This window comes from Psittacula echo, assembly GCF_963264785.1.
Source record: "Psittacula echo genome assembly, chromosome: 3".
NCBI classification, from domain to species: domain Eukaryota; kingdom Metazoa; phylum Chordata; class Aves; order Psittaciformes; family Psittacidae; genus Psittacula; species Psittacula echo.
Window position 1 is genome coordinate 22,102,306 of NC_137736.1, and position 12,797 is coordinate 22,115,102.

Genomic DNA, 12,797 nt, shown 5'->3' on the forward strand with positions numbered 1-12,797 from the left:
ACTCATTCATGTGTTGCCTTTTCTTTCATCTTCACAGCTCCTTTCATCTCTTTCCTCCAAACTTTTGACTGTTTTCCTATCAAATTTCATGTCTGTAGTTCAGAACTTTTCCCTGTTTCCTCCTCAGCTGGTCTTCTCAATCTCTCCTGTTTTCATCTCCTACACTTTTCTGTCCCCACTGTCAGTCTCCCCTTGCTCACTGCTCCTACTTCAGCCAGGCCTTTTGCTCTGTCTGCAGCTCTGCATCCACATCTCTCGCTGCTGTCCCTCCCATGATGGGTGTACACACCTCAAATCCTACTTGAGTTGGGAGTGGAAATGGAGGAAGATGCAAGCAGGAGTAAAAGGTGTTTGCAGGGCACAAACTGAAAGGAGTGAGGATTTGGGGATGCCAGCTCTAATGAAGAGACAGAAGAGAGCAGGCAGGACTTAAGAGCATGCGGGTGGGTGCAATGCAGGTAGACCTTCACCCACATACTTATAAGATACAGGATCCTCCAGACAGGGCAAGAGAAATGTGTTTCCTGTCCTGATGTCCTTCTGTGCCCCTTGCAGCTCCAGAGGCACCAGACCGTCCAACCATCTCCATGGCATCAGAGACATCCGTGTATGTGACGTGGATCCCCCGTGGGAATGGTGGGTTCCCCATCCAGTCTTTCCGTGTGGAATACAAGAAACTGAAGAAGTTGGGAGACTGGGTCCTGGCCACCAGTGACATTCCTCCCTCTCGCCTCTCTGTGGAAATCCCAGGCTTGGAGAAAGGTAGGCAGGTGTTCTTCTCCCTGCTTCCTGGAGGTCTGTAGGAAGCTGTGCAGTCCCTGTAGGATGGTTAGCCATCTGTCATGTCCTGCTTAGCCCTGGCATGTACAAGCAAAACAAAGCTGTCCCAGCTTCAGCCTTACATGCATGGGGAAAAACTGCAAATGCTTCTCCAATTTCTCCAGCTGCAAAGACCAGCATAGATTTGACCTCCCTCAGGGAGGCTTGTGCATGCTTTTCTGTATTACAGGATATAGTTACTAAAGGCATTTGGTTTTGCCATTTACTACACAGGACAGAACTTTCTTTAGCCACAGGCAAGAGAGATGGGTACACAATTCCCATTGCACTTCACATGAGAAAAGACAGCATGACTGAGCTGGACAGTTTAAAAGGGCAACACATCTACTCCAAATTAAAGACCAGTAAAATCATGTTTGGGTAAAAAATTATTTAGGCTTTGAGCTTTTAACTGATGTTTATGTACTTAATTTCTGTGAGGTAGGGAAAGGACGCTTTCCCATACCTGCTATTGGGTCAGGACGTATCAATCCACACACACACACTTTCCAGAACTGCTACTGACCTCTAGACCATCCAGACAAGAACTGGGGAAGGCAAATAAAAGCAGGCTTCATTTAGCACATGGCTGAAATCTGGCCTTTCAGTGCTTGTACTTTGATCAAAACCTCTCTGTAGGTGCTCTGCCTTTTGGAGGAGGTGTAGCCCCTCTCCACAGTCAGGCCTGGGCTGACAGTAGAAGTCTTGGAAGACTTCAATCTCTGCAATTCTTTTATTTCCCATTTTTCCCCGTAGGCACATCCTATAAGTTCCGTGTCCGGGCGCTGAACATCCTGGGAGAGAGTGAGCCCAGTGCAGCGTCTCGGCCGTATGTGGTATCTGGGTACAGCAACCGAGTCTACGAGCGCCCTGTGGCCGGGCCATACATCACTTTCACAGATGCCATCAATGAGACCACCATCATGCTGAAGTGGATGGTAAGGTTTGTAGGAGTGGAGGTTACTGAATGTGCAGGAAGCAGGGGTGTAGCAGGTGCTACTTGCCATCTTGAAGGCTACCACAGTGGGAGCTGTCACCAGCACAAATGCATCTATGATCCAGTAGCTCCCTGCACCAAAGGAGGATTGGGCTTGGGCCATGTAGATGTGGGGGAAGTCAGAGAGCTTAGGAAATCCTTTTTGTCTGAATCCAGTGCTGTACACAGGAGGCATTTCAGCAGATCATCTCAGGGTCTTTGACCATTTTGTTCAACAAGCACAGTTCAGCAATGCACAGGATAGCTGCTTGCTCTCCCAGCCAAATTCCTGGAATCCATTAGCACCTCTGTCTTAGTAGTTAGCAGCAGATACATTCTTCACTCTCACTTGCTGGGTAGCAGTCCTAAGTGTTGGTAATCTTTTTAGGAGTGTTACTTGTCTGTTACTTGGGAAGCAAGGTGTGAGAGACCTCATATAGCACTGAGCTCTTGGAAGGAAGCCCTTACCACACAAACCAATGGCAAAACAAGGACGATTCCCCTTCTAGGACTTCCTCCTGTCCCATCCCATTTATGGCAACTGCTCCTCACCTGGTACAATATGGAGCACAGATATCTCTGCTGATTTCTGCTTTCCTGTTCTCTGCAGTATATCCCAGCCAGCAATAACAACACTCCCATCCATGGTTTTTACATCTACTACCGCCCCACTGACAGTGACAATGACAGCGACTACAAGAAGGATGTGGTAGAAGGTAAGAGATACGGAGAGACTGATCCCAGCTGCTGGTTCCTTCTGGAAGAGCAGACAGCCAGAAGGAGCCTGTGCACAAAAGGCTCTGCTGCTGCTGTCCAGGCCTGCTTTACCTAGCAGTGCTGTAGGACATGCCAGCTGCATGTTTCCTGAGGAAGCCAACAGCACCATGTGTTTGTTCCCCCCTCAGGAGATCGATACTGGCACTCCATCAGCCATCTGCAGCCAGAGACCTCATATGACATTAAGATGCAATGCTTCAATGAGGGTGGTGAAAGCGAGTTCAGCAATGTGATGATCTGTGAAACCAAAGGTAATCGCTTCACAGGGCACCTCTGGGAGCACTGCATGCTGCCTTCCCTGCCTGCAGGTGGGGCAGGTACTATCTCTGCCTGACCGTGTGGCATGCAAGCTCAGGCAAGGTGATGGAGGCAGCACTGGGGAGAAGAGAGGCAGAGGTTTGTTGATGCTGCTGATGGGTATGTATATATACTCATGTCAGTACTCACAGACCCCTTGTGCAGGTTCCATCACTGTTTCCTTTGAAGAAGTAGTTACCTTTTGTTTTCGTAAGTGTCACACAGATGGTGACTGGAACCAGAAGGGCTAACTTACCCTTGCTGTGCCAAACTCTTGTGTTTGGTTATAAGCAGGTCCCACGTTGTCTTCCAAGAAGCTGCACTGTCAGGATAGGAACAGCATGAAGTCCAATTGTGTGTTTTGGAGAAGCTGTTTCCCTTTTGCTTTAGCAGCCCAAAAGTCTGGCAGATCTGTAAGCCAAGCACAGATTTGTCTGTACTGCAGTATGCAATAGCCTAAGAAGTCCTCTGACATCCAGGGGCACCTCTTTAAAGCCACCATAGAAGTCTGTCTCTTCCACAGCAGCACAGACATGCCTGGAGTGGGTTGCTATCCCACTTGCCATGCGTGTGTCTAACGCTCATGCTCTCTTCCCTTTGCAGCTCGGAAGTCTCTTGGTCTGCCAGGTCGTCTTCCACCCTCCACAGTAGCCCCCCAGCAGCATCCCCCACTCAGTGGTGGGCACAGTGGCCTGGGGGCAGGAGCCATGGTGGCCCGTTCCAGTGACTTGCCATACTTGATTGTAGGCGTTGTGCTGGGCTCTATCGTACTCCTCATCGTGGCTTTCATCCCCTTTTGCCTTTGGAGAGCCTGGTCCAAGCAGAGTAAGAGTTCTTTCTTGAGATTTACCAGATGTGCTCTGCCTTGTGGGTTATTTTTGCTCCTGGGTGTCATTGGGTCAAACACCCAAATTGTGAGACTGCACATTCTGGGCCATGGGGAGAGGGTGGGCAGAGGGCAGTCTCAAATGGAACCTCATAAAGACAAAGCCACTGTTTGTCCCTTGTCCTACTTACCTTGTTGGGAAGGACCCTGGGAACCAGAATGGGGGAAAAGGACACTCCCTTTACTTTCATGTAGGCCCCCTTTCCATTTCTCTCTAAGGATGGTTTGGGTGCCAGAATAGCTGCCTGGATAGAACAGCTTCAAGAAGCTCAACCTTACCTCTGATTTTGGCCTCAGAATTCCTCTTCTTTCCCTCTGCAGAGCACACCATTGACATGGGCTTCCCAGGAGCTGGGCTGCTGGTCTCGTCCTGCCAGTACACCATGGTGCCTCTGAGGGGCATCTCTGCTCCTCGTGCCAATGGACATCCTTATGTTAACGGGCAGCCCTATGCCAACGGGGCACATCTGAATGGCATCTGTCCCTCTGCAGGAGTGGGGTATGCAAGCACCAAGCCCCGAGAGTACAGTCCAGATGAACTGCCACAGGTATGTCTGTACCTGTGGTTAAAAGTTGGTTTGATATGAGCTTGATGGTTGCAGTGAGAGGGCTTCTGCAGACAAGTCTGGCACCCTTTGCAGCATGTACAAGTGGCAAGACTGGCTTCTTAAAAGAGATTTCCCCTTTGCAGTGGAGTCTGAGACATGGGAGGAATGGAAAGGTCTCCAAAATACTGGTGAAAAGTGGTTTCTTGAGGCAGTAGCTCTAAGTATGGAGGAGGCAGTGAGCAAAGGCTACTCTTACAGGAATGGTTCCTGTTTCTCCTGAGCCAAGCTCACAGGGACTGACAATGTTGAGGACTCAGTGTGCAAATAGTAACACCGGCTAAGGCAGTGCCATAGCCGAGACTATAAATTGGTTATCATCCCCTTTGATTCAGCAGTAAGCATGAAGTGAGTTTTTCTGTGCTTTGTTCCACTGTCCTCTGTAGCAAAAGAAAGTTACAGCTTTCCCTGCCCCATGGCCCTGGTTCCCAGATCAACACCTTCTTCTTAATGCTGCTGTGTGGCATTGCTCTGCTGAGAATCCTTCTCTCTCCTTCCAGTCACACGAGGAGACCAACGCTTTGCTGCAGGCGAGAGTGCTCCAAAATGGGAATGTCCAGCAGGACTACCAGCCCTCCAGGTTAGTCCTAGCTTGTGGAGGGGGAGTGTGGAACGATCCAGCAGAACCCACAAGAGACTACATGCTTGCAAGAGCTTCTTGCCCTTACCACACTCCCATCTGTCCCAGTTCACTTGGGAATCAACTCCGTGCTCCAGCAGTAGGCCTTCTTGGTCTAAATTCTCTTCACACAGCTCATTTCTTTTAGCGTTTGAGGGAGGAATAATTTATTTGTATAGATGGCCAAGACATACTTCCCCCTGCCTCCTTTTCCCCCCTCTGCTCCTAAGTGGGAGACTGAAAAGTAGAATGAGAGAAGCTAACATCTATGAATGGTTGCTGATAAGCAGCTGCCCCAGAACCTGGCCAGGATCCAGTTATGGGTGCTTTGTGTCTTGTTAAGACATAAAGTCATTATTCCCATGCTCCCTGGAGGAGGTATTCCTTCCAACTCCTATGGTGCTCATTAGGTGTTGAATCATGAACAACAGGTCCCATTGCCTCATTCCCATCCCACAAGTACATCCCAATTTCTCCTTTTCCCTCATTAGGAATGCTCTGTCACTGCACTGATGCAGCTGGCAGAGATGTCTAGCTTTCAAGGAAGCAAAATCCCTGCCCATGGCAGTGGATTTGGAGCTAGATGATCTTTAAGTTCCCTCCAAACCCAACCATTCTATGACTGTGATCTGTTAATAGTGTTGAACCTCTTTGTCTGCCTCCCCAGATTGCCCAACCCAAGAACAGAAGACAGCTCATTCCTTTACAGTCTCCCAGATGACTCCACTCACCAGCTTCTTCAGCCGCAAGATGACTGTCCTCGCCTTCAAGAGCACTTTGTTGGTCTCCATCATCCAGTGATGGGCAGCAAAGTGGGAGGCCCCAGCCTGGATGCTCGGCGGGATCCCTTGTTCCACCAAGGTCAGTGGTCTGGAAAACTGTGTTTGTTTCATCTCATTGTTTCAGGCTGATCTTGCAGAGAAATCCCACTGTAGAGCCTTTCTGATGGCTCTGTTCATGCTTGCTTCTGCAGAGCAAGTACAGTTTTAACACAACAGCATGGAAAGACTATACTAGCAGTTGGGGAGTGTAAATTGCATCAGTCCGTTTTAGAGCACACATTTCTCTGAAAGCTTGCACTGTAAAGCTGCTGGAAGGGCACACACGCAGCTCCAGTTACAGAGCTGCTGTCCTTTAGTCCTTAATTTTGCATTTCCAAACTGCCAGTAAAACAGCAAGGTCCCTGAAAAATTACGTGAATCCATCTCCCTAGAACACGATCCATTGATCCAGCCCCAGCCCTGTAGTGTGGATCAGACCTGTGGTTTGCAAGCATAAGATCAAAGTCCCATGTAGCCAGGGCTTTCAGAATGCAGCTCTTCCTCTTTGATCAGAGTACCTATCCTCATAGAGTGGATTGTTGACAGGAGAGCTACCACAGCATCTCTCATTGCCTTATGCATTGTAATCATTTCTTGCTCGTTTTCCTTTCAGGAAGCCCTTGCTGCCTCGGCCTAGTGCCAGTTGAAGAGGTAGAAAGACTGGATTGCTGCCAGCCCAGAGGAGATCCCCATCCACAGAATCCAGTGATCTCATCTTTGGGTCAGGACCTACCAAGACACCTGAACAGCAGCCCACCACCACTGAGGCCTTTAGAGACTCATTCTGCTGCCAGCTAGGGACCAAGCTGCCTTTTGCTAAAGATTTATTCTAAAGAGAAAAAGAGAATGGGTATTTATTTTTGTATAACACCCCTATTTATATATTTATGCACTTGTATATAGATGTATATGTGCCTTTTATAATGCTATGGAGACAGAAGACATCCTCAGCACGGTCACAGGAGGGCCCAAGAAATACAGCAGCAGCTCTCCTTGGCACTGGGCTGTTCATCAGAGCACAAAATGGAAACAGCAGCACAAGAGACGTTGCAGGACATAGGTGCAAACAGAGCTGCCACCACCAAGATCTAGCACCCTCTTGGAATGAGGGCTTCATGAAAGATAATGCTGTCAAAAAGGTCTTTCCTCTCCCCCACAGGAAAGTTTGTCCCAGTAACCCACTCCTGGGAATGAACTGGAGTTATGCTCTCTGCCTGCTCATCTTAGACAACCCTTCACATACACGCCATCTGCAGACGCATATCTGTAAGACAAACCCACACTTTAACATCTAAAATAAAGGCTTTAGTCTTTTCTGTGGCTGGCTGTATGCTAAATCCTGCCACAGAATGAACCTGCTCTTTTTCACTTGCAGACATACAGCAAGCAGAACATCTGGGGAGAGGGGACATTTCCTGATGCTACAGTTTTCTAAATAGCCACCGATACAAATGTTCTTAATGCTGAGCTCAGGAGAAGAGGGACAGCTGCTGCCTGCACCAGCTAAGTGACATGGAGCTTCTAGCGAGGAGCACAGCTAGAGGAAATTTTCATTTATCTCCAAGGACAGCTGCATGAGTTTGGTGATGGGGCAGATAGACAGAGGCAGATAGAGAAGTAAATCTCTGCAAATGTTGTTTCCTTACCTGCCATCCTGTGGTTTGTGAGCTTCAGAAGCTTTCAGCATCCCAGCCCTGTGGACAAGGGTGGGTTTTCCCCTGAAGTAAACAGGGGATGCTCAGCACCTTCACAGGGACCCACTGGAAAGGCAGGCTGCACAAGTGCCATTCATGTGGTTGTACTGGGGCCAGCAGGGGCAGTTCTTGTGCCTGGCTGGGATATGGTTGGATCCTGGATGAGTGTACACCAGAGACGAGCAAAAACAGGGGAAGTGGGGAGGAAGAGCAAGAGCAGCTGTGGGTTGTTCACTCTGTTTACTTAAAAATTAGCAACAACCCCCAAGTCTCCGTGTGTGCCTTGAAAAACTTTGCACTGGACTGAGTACAACACAACCCCTCTGCTTTGGGGTGAAGGAAGTTTCCACAGTAAGACAGGGTAAGTGCTGTAACTGATCACACACTGCTGCCCTATCAGATGCCAGAGGTAAAAAAGAATAAAACCTGAAACCATACACTCTGATCAGGCTCAAGCCAGTGGAATTACAGGCTGACTTTGCATTTGCTGTACCCTCTTCCTGCCAGGCAGATACCCCATCCTGCACTACAGTGCAGTTTTCCACTGCTACAGAAGCAAGTGGGAAGGTATTCAATAGGCTGCATTCCCATCTGAGCACTATAGGCCCTGAGGATAAAGGTCCCTTTGCTTTTCCCAAACAAAGGGCACTTCCTTTAACCCTAACTAGCTCAGTCAGCAGAGAAGTACCATTGCTGCTAGGATATTCAGCAATAAAAAAGGCACCCTTAAAGCGATCTCTTTTACCATTTTTGAGGACAAAAGTACCAAACCTCTATATGCCCAAGCAAAACTCATATCCAGCTTTCAGCAGCTACTCATGTGAAGAACAAACATATACACAGGGCATCAGCCCTGAGCAAATCTCTGCAGTAGACCAACAACAGCCTTTAGTAGTTGTATTTCCACTTCTTTATTCCATATCTGTCGCTAAAGTCATATTTTGATAGGAGAAACAAACATAGCCCATTAAAACTAAACCCCTGCATAGCCAAAGGAATACATTTCACACTTCCAGGTGTGACTACTGCCACAGTTAACTACATCAATTTTTGAGGGAAAATAACAAAACTTAGAAAAACTAACTGTTTCTGGTGTAAGAACAGGGAATGACGCAGTTGGTGTCTCAGGATCCTGTGGTGAAGAAGGTTGTAGAAAGAAGCACCCATCTTTTCTGCTAAGGACAGTGAGTTCTTCTCAGTACCCACCTTTTCTGTTTAGAAGACTGATTTCTTGTCTCAGGAGGGCTGTGTCACCAGCAATGCGCTTGAGCTGTGACTCCAGCCTGGCCTTCTCTTTGATGTCAGTAGTTCGGGTGTGCTGAAATTCTACTCCCTGTAAGGAAAGAAAAAAACAACTCCTATAAAACATAAATAAACGGTGGAAGTTATTTCAAGTGGGAAAGAAGCTTCCCAAGAGGCAGCACAGCTCCATGACTTCTCCACTCTTCAGTCAGAACTACTTGTAAGTCGGAGTGAGGGAACACTGACTTGGACTCAGACTGTCACAGGTGGCTGCCTATTCCCTAATAGAGAGCAAAGAAAATACTGCATTTGGCCATTTCTGTGCAACAAAGGGATAATTTTGACTTGCCATGAGATATTTTTTAATTAATTTTAATTAGAAGTAAGATTAATTTGTTTCAATATTAGAAAGCAGCTAAGTAGGAAGTTACAGAGAAGCTAAGATAAGGCCTGCTTCAGGATCAGTTAAATCATCTCCCTTCCTACAAGACCTGGGGCAGCCATTCAGCCTGTGCCACTAGGCAATATTAGCCCAAACTGCTGACAGCAGAGCAGGATGTGAGACCAGAGAGCTGCTGAAGGCCAGATGATCGACCCCTTTACCCATGTCTGAGCAGCCCCAAACCTGCAGTGGTTAAAGGCTTACCATATCATTCTTCAGTGCAGCCAGCTTAGTTTCAAGTTGATGCTTTTCAAAACAAAACTGGTTCAGCTGTTGCAGCTTGCTGCTGTTTTCCTTTGTCAGCTTTATTAGCTGCTGCTGCAGGTCTGAGATTCTTTTCTAGAAAGATATAAAAGGTTGAGGTGAGATGAAAGAGGACAAAAAAGCATGAGGTGAGGAAGAAATGCTAGGTACAACATAAGTGTCACAGAAATGAGGCAAACCAGACTGATTCTGCATACACCACCTGATCCCACAGTACCTTTAGTGCAATCTGTCACCTATTTATTTTTTTTTTTAACACTGCAGATGCCTAAGTAGGTAAAGCAGTTGGGCAAAGGTGTGGGAAAGAGAAAGCCAGTAGGTACATTGTACTTCTGTATGTGCCCTTCTGTAAAGGCAGCGTAAGAGTGTTGCCAGCTTGCACCACTGTAGCTGAGTCTTAGGCCCCCCTAGGTAGAGACATGAGTTTTGCACACTGCACAAACTACTGTCCCAGGCACAAACCAGGGCTGCCCTGGACTCAGTTTGTTGATGAAGGTGGCAGGAGGAGGCAGTAGGTGGTGAATGGCAGCTGAAACCCAAAGGAAAGCACTCTGGAATAACTTCATGTAAGGACTGAAGCAGAAAGATGCATTTGAGGAAAGTAACATAAAAAGATCATCAACTGCCTCCACAAAAAATAGAATGTGTGTGCATCAGCAACTGGAGCAGAGGCAGGAATGACGGTAGGAAATGAGAGTTGGACATTACTGTCTATTAATGACAACTGAAAAACACCTTAAACATGAACATGTTCACGAAAGATTTTAGTGTAACTATTCAGTCCCAGAGAAATTACACCTTGACAGACCATCATAACGCTCTTTTCCTGCTCCTTACCTCCCACTCTTTGAGCTCCTGGGAGTGCTCATATTCTTTCTCCATTATTTGTACTTCCAACTCTTCCACACGTATGTTAACAGAGTATGATTGAACTGCTTCAAAATCAACCAGCCGTCCAAACTTCTTCATCATCAGGTAATTGCACTTCTCTTCCAGTTCTAACAGAAGGGGTAGGGCACAAATGGCAGCACTGTCTTTCATTGGTTAGTAAGAACTTCCGCCTTATCCCCAGCAGCTTGTCTGAGCTCTTTGGTATTTGCTCTGTAATAATTAATTCACACAAGCCCACAAACAGCTCACAACTGAATGTTGCTGCCTGTCCTTGCCCATGACTGTGACTGTGTGGTCACTAAGTCACACTTTAAGCCAGTTCTAGTAACCTGCTCCCACACCAAAGGCCGTAGAGGGCCTCTGGAGGTCTGGTGGTGCTAGACACATCTTTGGGTTTGGCCCTTGGGAAAGTGTTTTGATTAGAGCTTGTTTCATTCTTCCTGTGTTACACAGAGGAGGAAACTGCCAAAAAAGCTTTGCGGAAAGTACATTTTTCCTAGCAGTTCTGATTTACAGCCAGAAATAGCAATCATGTGTCCTGACTTCCAGTATCTCATCTCAGTCAACTCGCCTTATACTAAGTTCCCAAATGATTTCAGAAGCCTAATGACTCTGCAGTGCTGGAGAACTACCAATACTTCATCAAAACATTCCACTTCATCTGCTCTTTCTGTTTGATTTTCTGCAGTAACCAGTTGTGACATCTATGTGAGTGTAAAGACAGACATCAGACATCTGGTGATTTACCCACACCAAGTGAGGGAGACAGAATGAGCATTAGTATGCTGTGCTGTTCAGAGTCTCTGTTACTCACGTCGAATTGTTATCTCCATCTCTTTTTTGTCCTGGATAAGCTGCTCATGTTGCTCCTGAGCCGCCTTATAGATCTCTCTTTGCATTATCTTTTCTTTATGCAAGTTCACAACTCTCCTCTGCAAATACTCTAAGGACTGGTTGGTAAATACCAAAGCCTGGGAGAAGTCATCAGGCATCTCCCCATTAATCAAGTACTCCACCTGGAAGAAACAGCCATAAGCAAGGCTGACTTCACTTTTGAAGGGTGTTGGTGATCTCTCTGGATAACAAAGATGTGAGTGTTAGAGAACTAATGAGTGAGGTAATAGTAAGCTTGGGCACAGCTCACATTTTGGGTCAGGGAATCACTATGATTCAGTAAAGCTCAGACTACTGAGAGCTGTGATGACTGCATACATATAAAGATGTTTACCCTTCTATGGCACCTGGAAGAAGAGGGCAGTAAGGGACTCCCTGTCAACTGTACTTTTGAATGATCTAGGAGCTGCAGGATTGCATAGTCAGGCCTTAGACTTGTATGTCTTAATTACCAACCTTTTAATGAAGGGAGATAGAACACAGAGAGAACTTAGCTTGCCTGAGAGGTATATAAGCCACAACAGGCTTGTTCTCTCTCTGAGGACAAGATTCAGCCTAGAGGAAATAAGAGTTTTCTCATCATCCCTGTGTTCACAGGGATGTGTAGATGAATGCATTGCATCTAATACAGCATTACTAATTTGGCAATACTCACAGTAGTTTCAATAGTTTGGGGACTTCTTTGGTTTGTTTTTTGGGTAGGTGAGTTTTTTTTTTCCAAGAGAACATCAGTGGGTATGGACCTAACAGAAAATCCCATGACTAACCTATAAAACACTTGAATACTATGCACATTTCAGCAATGGGCTGACCTGTCTGTCCTTGCCTCTTTTCCGTCAGTATAGGAAAAGGGGAAGGAGGAGGAAAGAATCTAGAGGAAATAGCTGCATGAAGTTCAATTAATGGCACTTCACTCCCAGGAGACTATGGTGATTCAGGAACTAAGGGCCCCAAAGAATAGTAACACCATTGTTCAGATGTACATTGGCCATTCTGCAGCTGCAGATGCACAACATCTTGAATTACCTGATGGAGTTTCAAAGGCACAACTACATATAGATCATTCATTCTCTGCTGTTTTTCCCACTGGAAGGTATCCAGTTCCCTATCTGCTGTGTCCAAACTGGTTTCCAATTCTTTTGCCTGCAGAAAGACAAATTGTGACAAACAAAAATCTTGTGGTACTCAAATACAGCAAGGTTCCGTGTTAGAGTTCCTGATCCAAAGGGAAAGAAGCATAGGAAAAAAATGCTCTTGGTTTTTTTTTTCTACATACTCCGATGAGTTTCAGAGGCAGACCCAAAGCTTATCAACATACTCAAGCAAAATTCTACCCTGAGTACCTCTGCACACATGTACACTTACAATGTCTCCTTAGTAGAGACGCCATGTATGTATCAAGAGACAGCTGCTTTGTTTAGCATCTAAAACACTTCTAGATCTATAGAGTCTAAAAGATATTTTTTATTAGGTTATGCCTGAAAATGCTTATTGATTCTGCATGAGAAAAGAACAATTCAGACTCAAATGTCAGACCCCAGGGTGAGTATGTGGCAGCTGGCACTTAAAA

The 12,797-nt window shown here is 46.5% G+C and overlaps 2 protein-coding genes across 2 annotated transcripts in view; one reads left to right on the forward strand and one right to left on the reverse strand.

The window, feature by feature from the left end:
* BOC (BOC cell adhesion associated, oncogene regulated) overlaps positions 1–6,598 on the forward strand; it is a gene marked incomplete at both ends in the record, with an annotated part of 54,236 nt that extends 47,638 nt beyond the window's left edge. The window contains 9 exons of the mRNA XM_080613497.1: positions 556–762; positions 1,576–1,757; positions 2,406–2,511; positions 2,701–2,823; positions 3,473–3,694; positions 4,077–4,303; positions 4,861–4,940; positions 5,647–5,844; positions 6,418–6,598. Of these exons, the coding sequence (XP_080469623.1) occupies positions 556–762; positions 1,576–1,757; positions 2,406–2,511; positions 2,701–2,823; positions 3,473–3,694; positions 4,077–4,303; positions 4,861–4,940; positions 5,647–5,844; positions 6,418–6,598 (1,526 nt within the window). The remainder of the gene's footprint in view (positions 1–555; positions 763–1,575; positions 1,758–2,405; positions 2,512–2,700; positions 2,824–3,472; positions 3,695–4,076; positions 4,304–4,860; positions 4,941–5,646; positions 5,845–6,417) is intronic.
* Positions 6,599–7,547: 949 nt separating this feature from the next.
* The window catches only part of CFAP44 (cilia and flagella associated protein 44), a gene marked incomplete at both ends in the record, with an annotated part of 48,067 nt that continues 42,817 nt past the window's right edge, over positions 7,548–12,797 (reverse strand). The window contains 6 exons of the mRNA XM_080613498.1: positions 7,548–7,651; positions 8,701–8,827; positions 9,383–9,517; positions 10,280–10,440; positions 11,148–11,349; positions 12,254–12,370. Coding sequence (XP_080469624.1) covers positions 7,548–7,651; positions 8,701–8,827; positions 9,383–9,517; positions 10,280–10,440; positions 11,148–11,349; positions 12,254–12,370 — 846 coding nt within the window. The remainder of the gene's footprint in view (positions 7,652–8,700; positions 8,828–9,382; positions 9,518–10,279; positions 10,441–11,147; positions 11,350–12,253; positions 12,371–12,797) is intronic.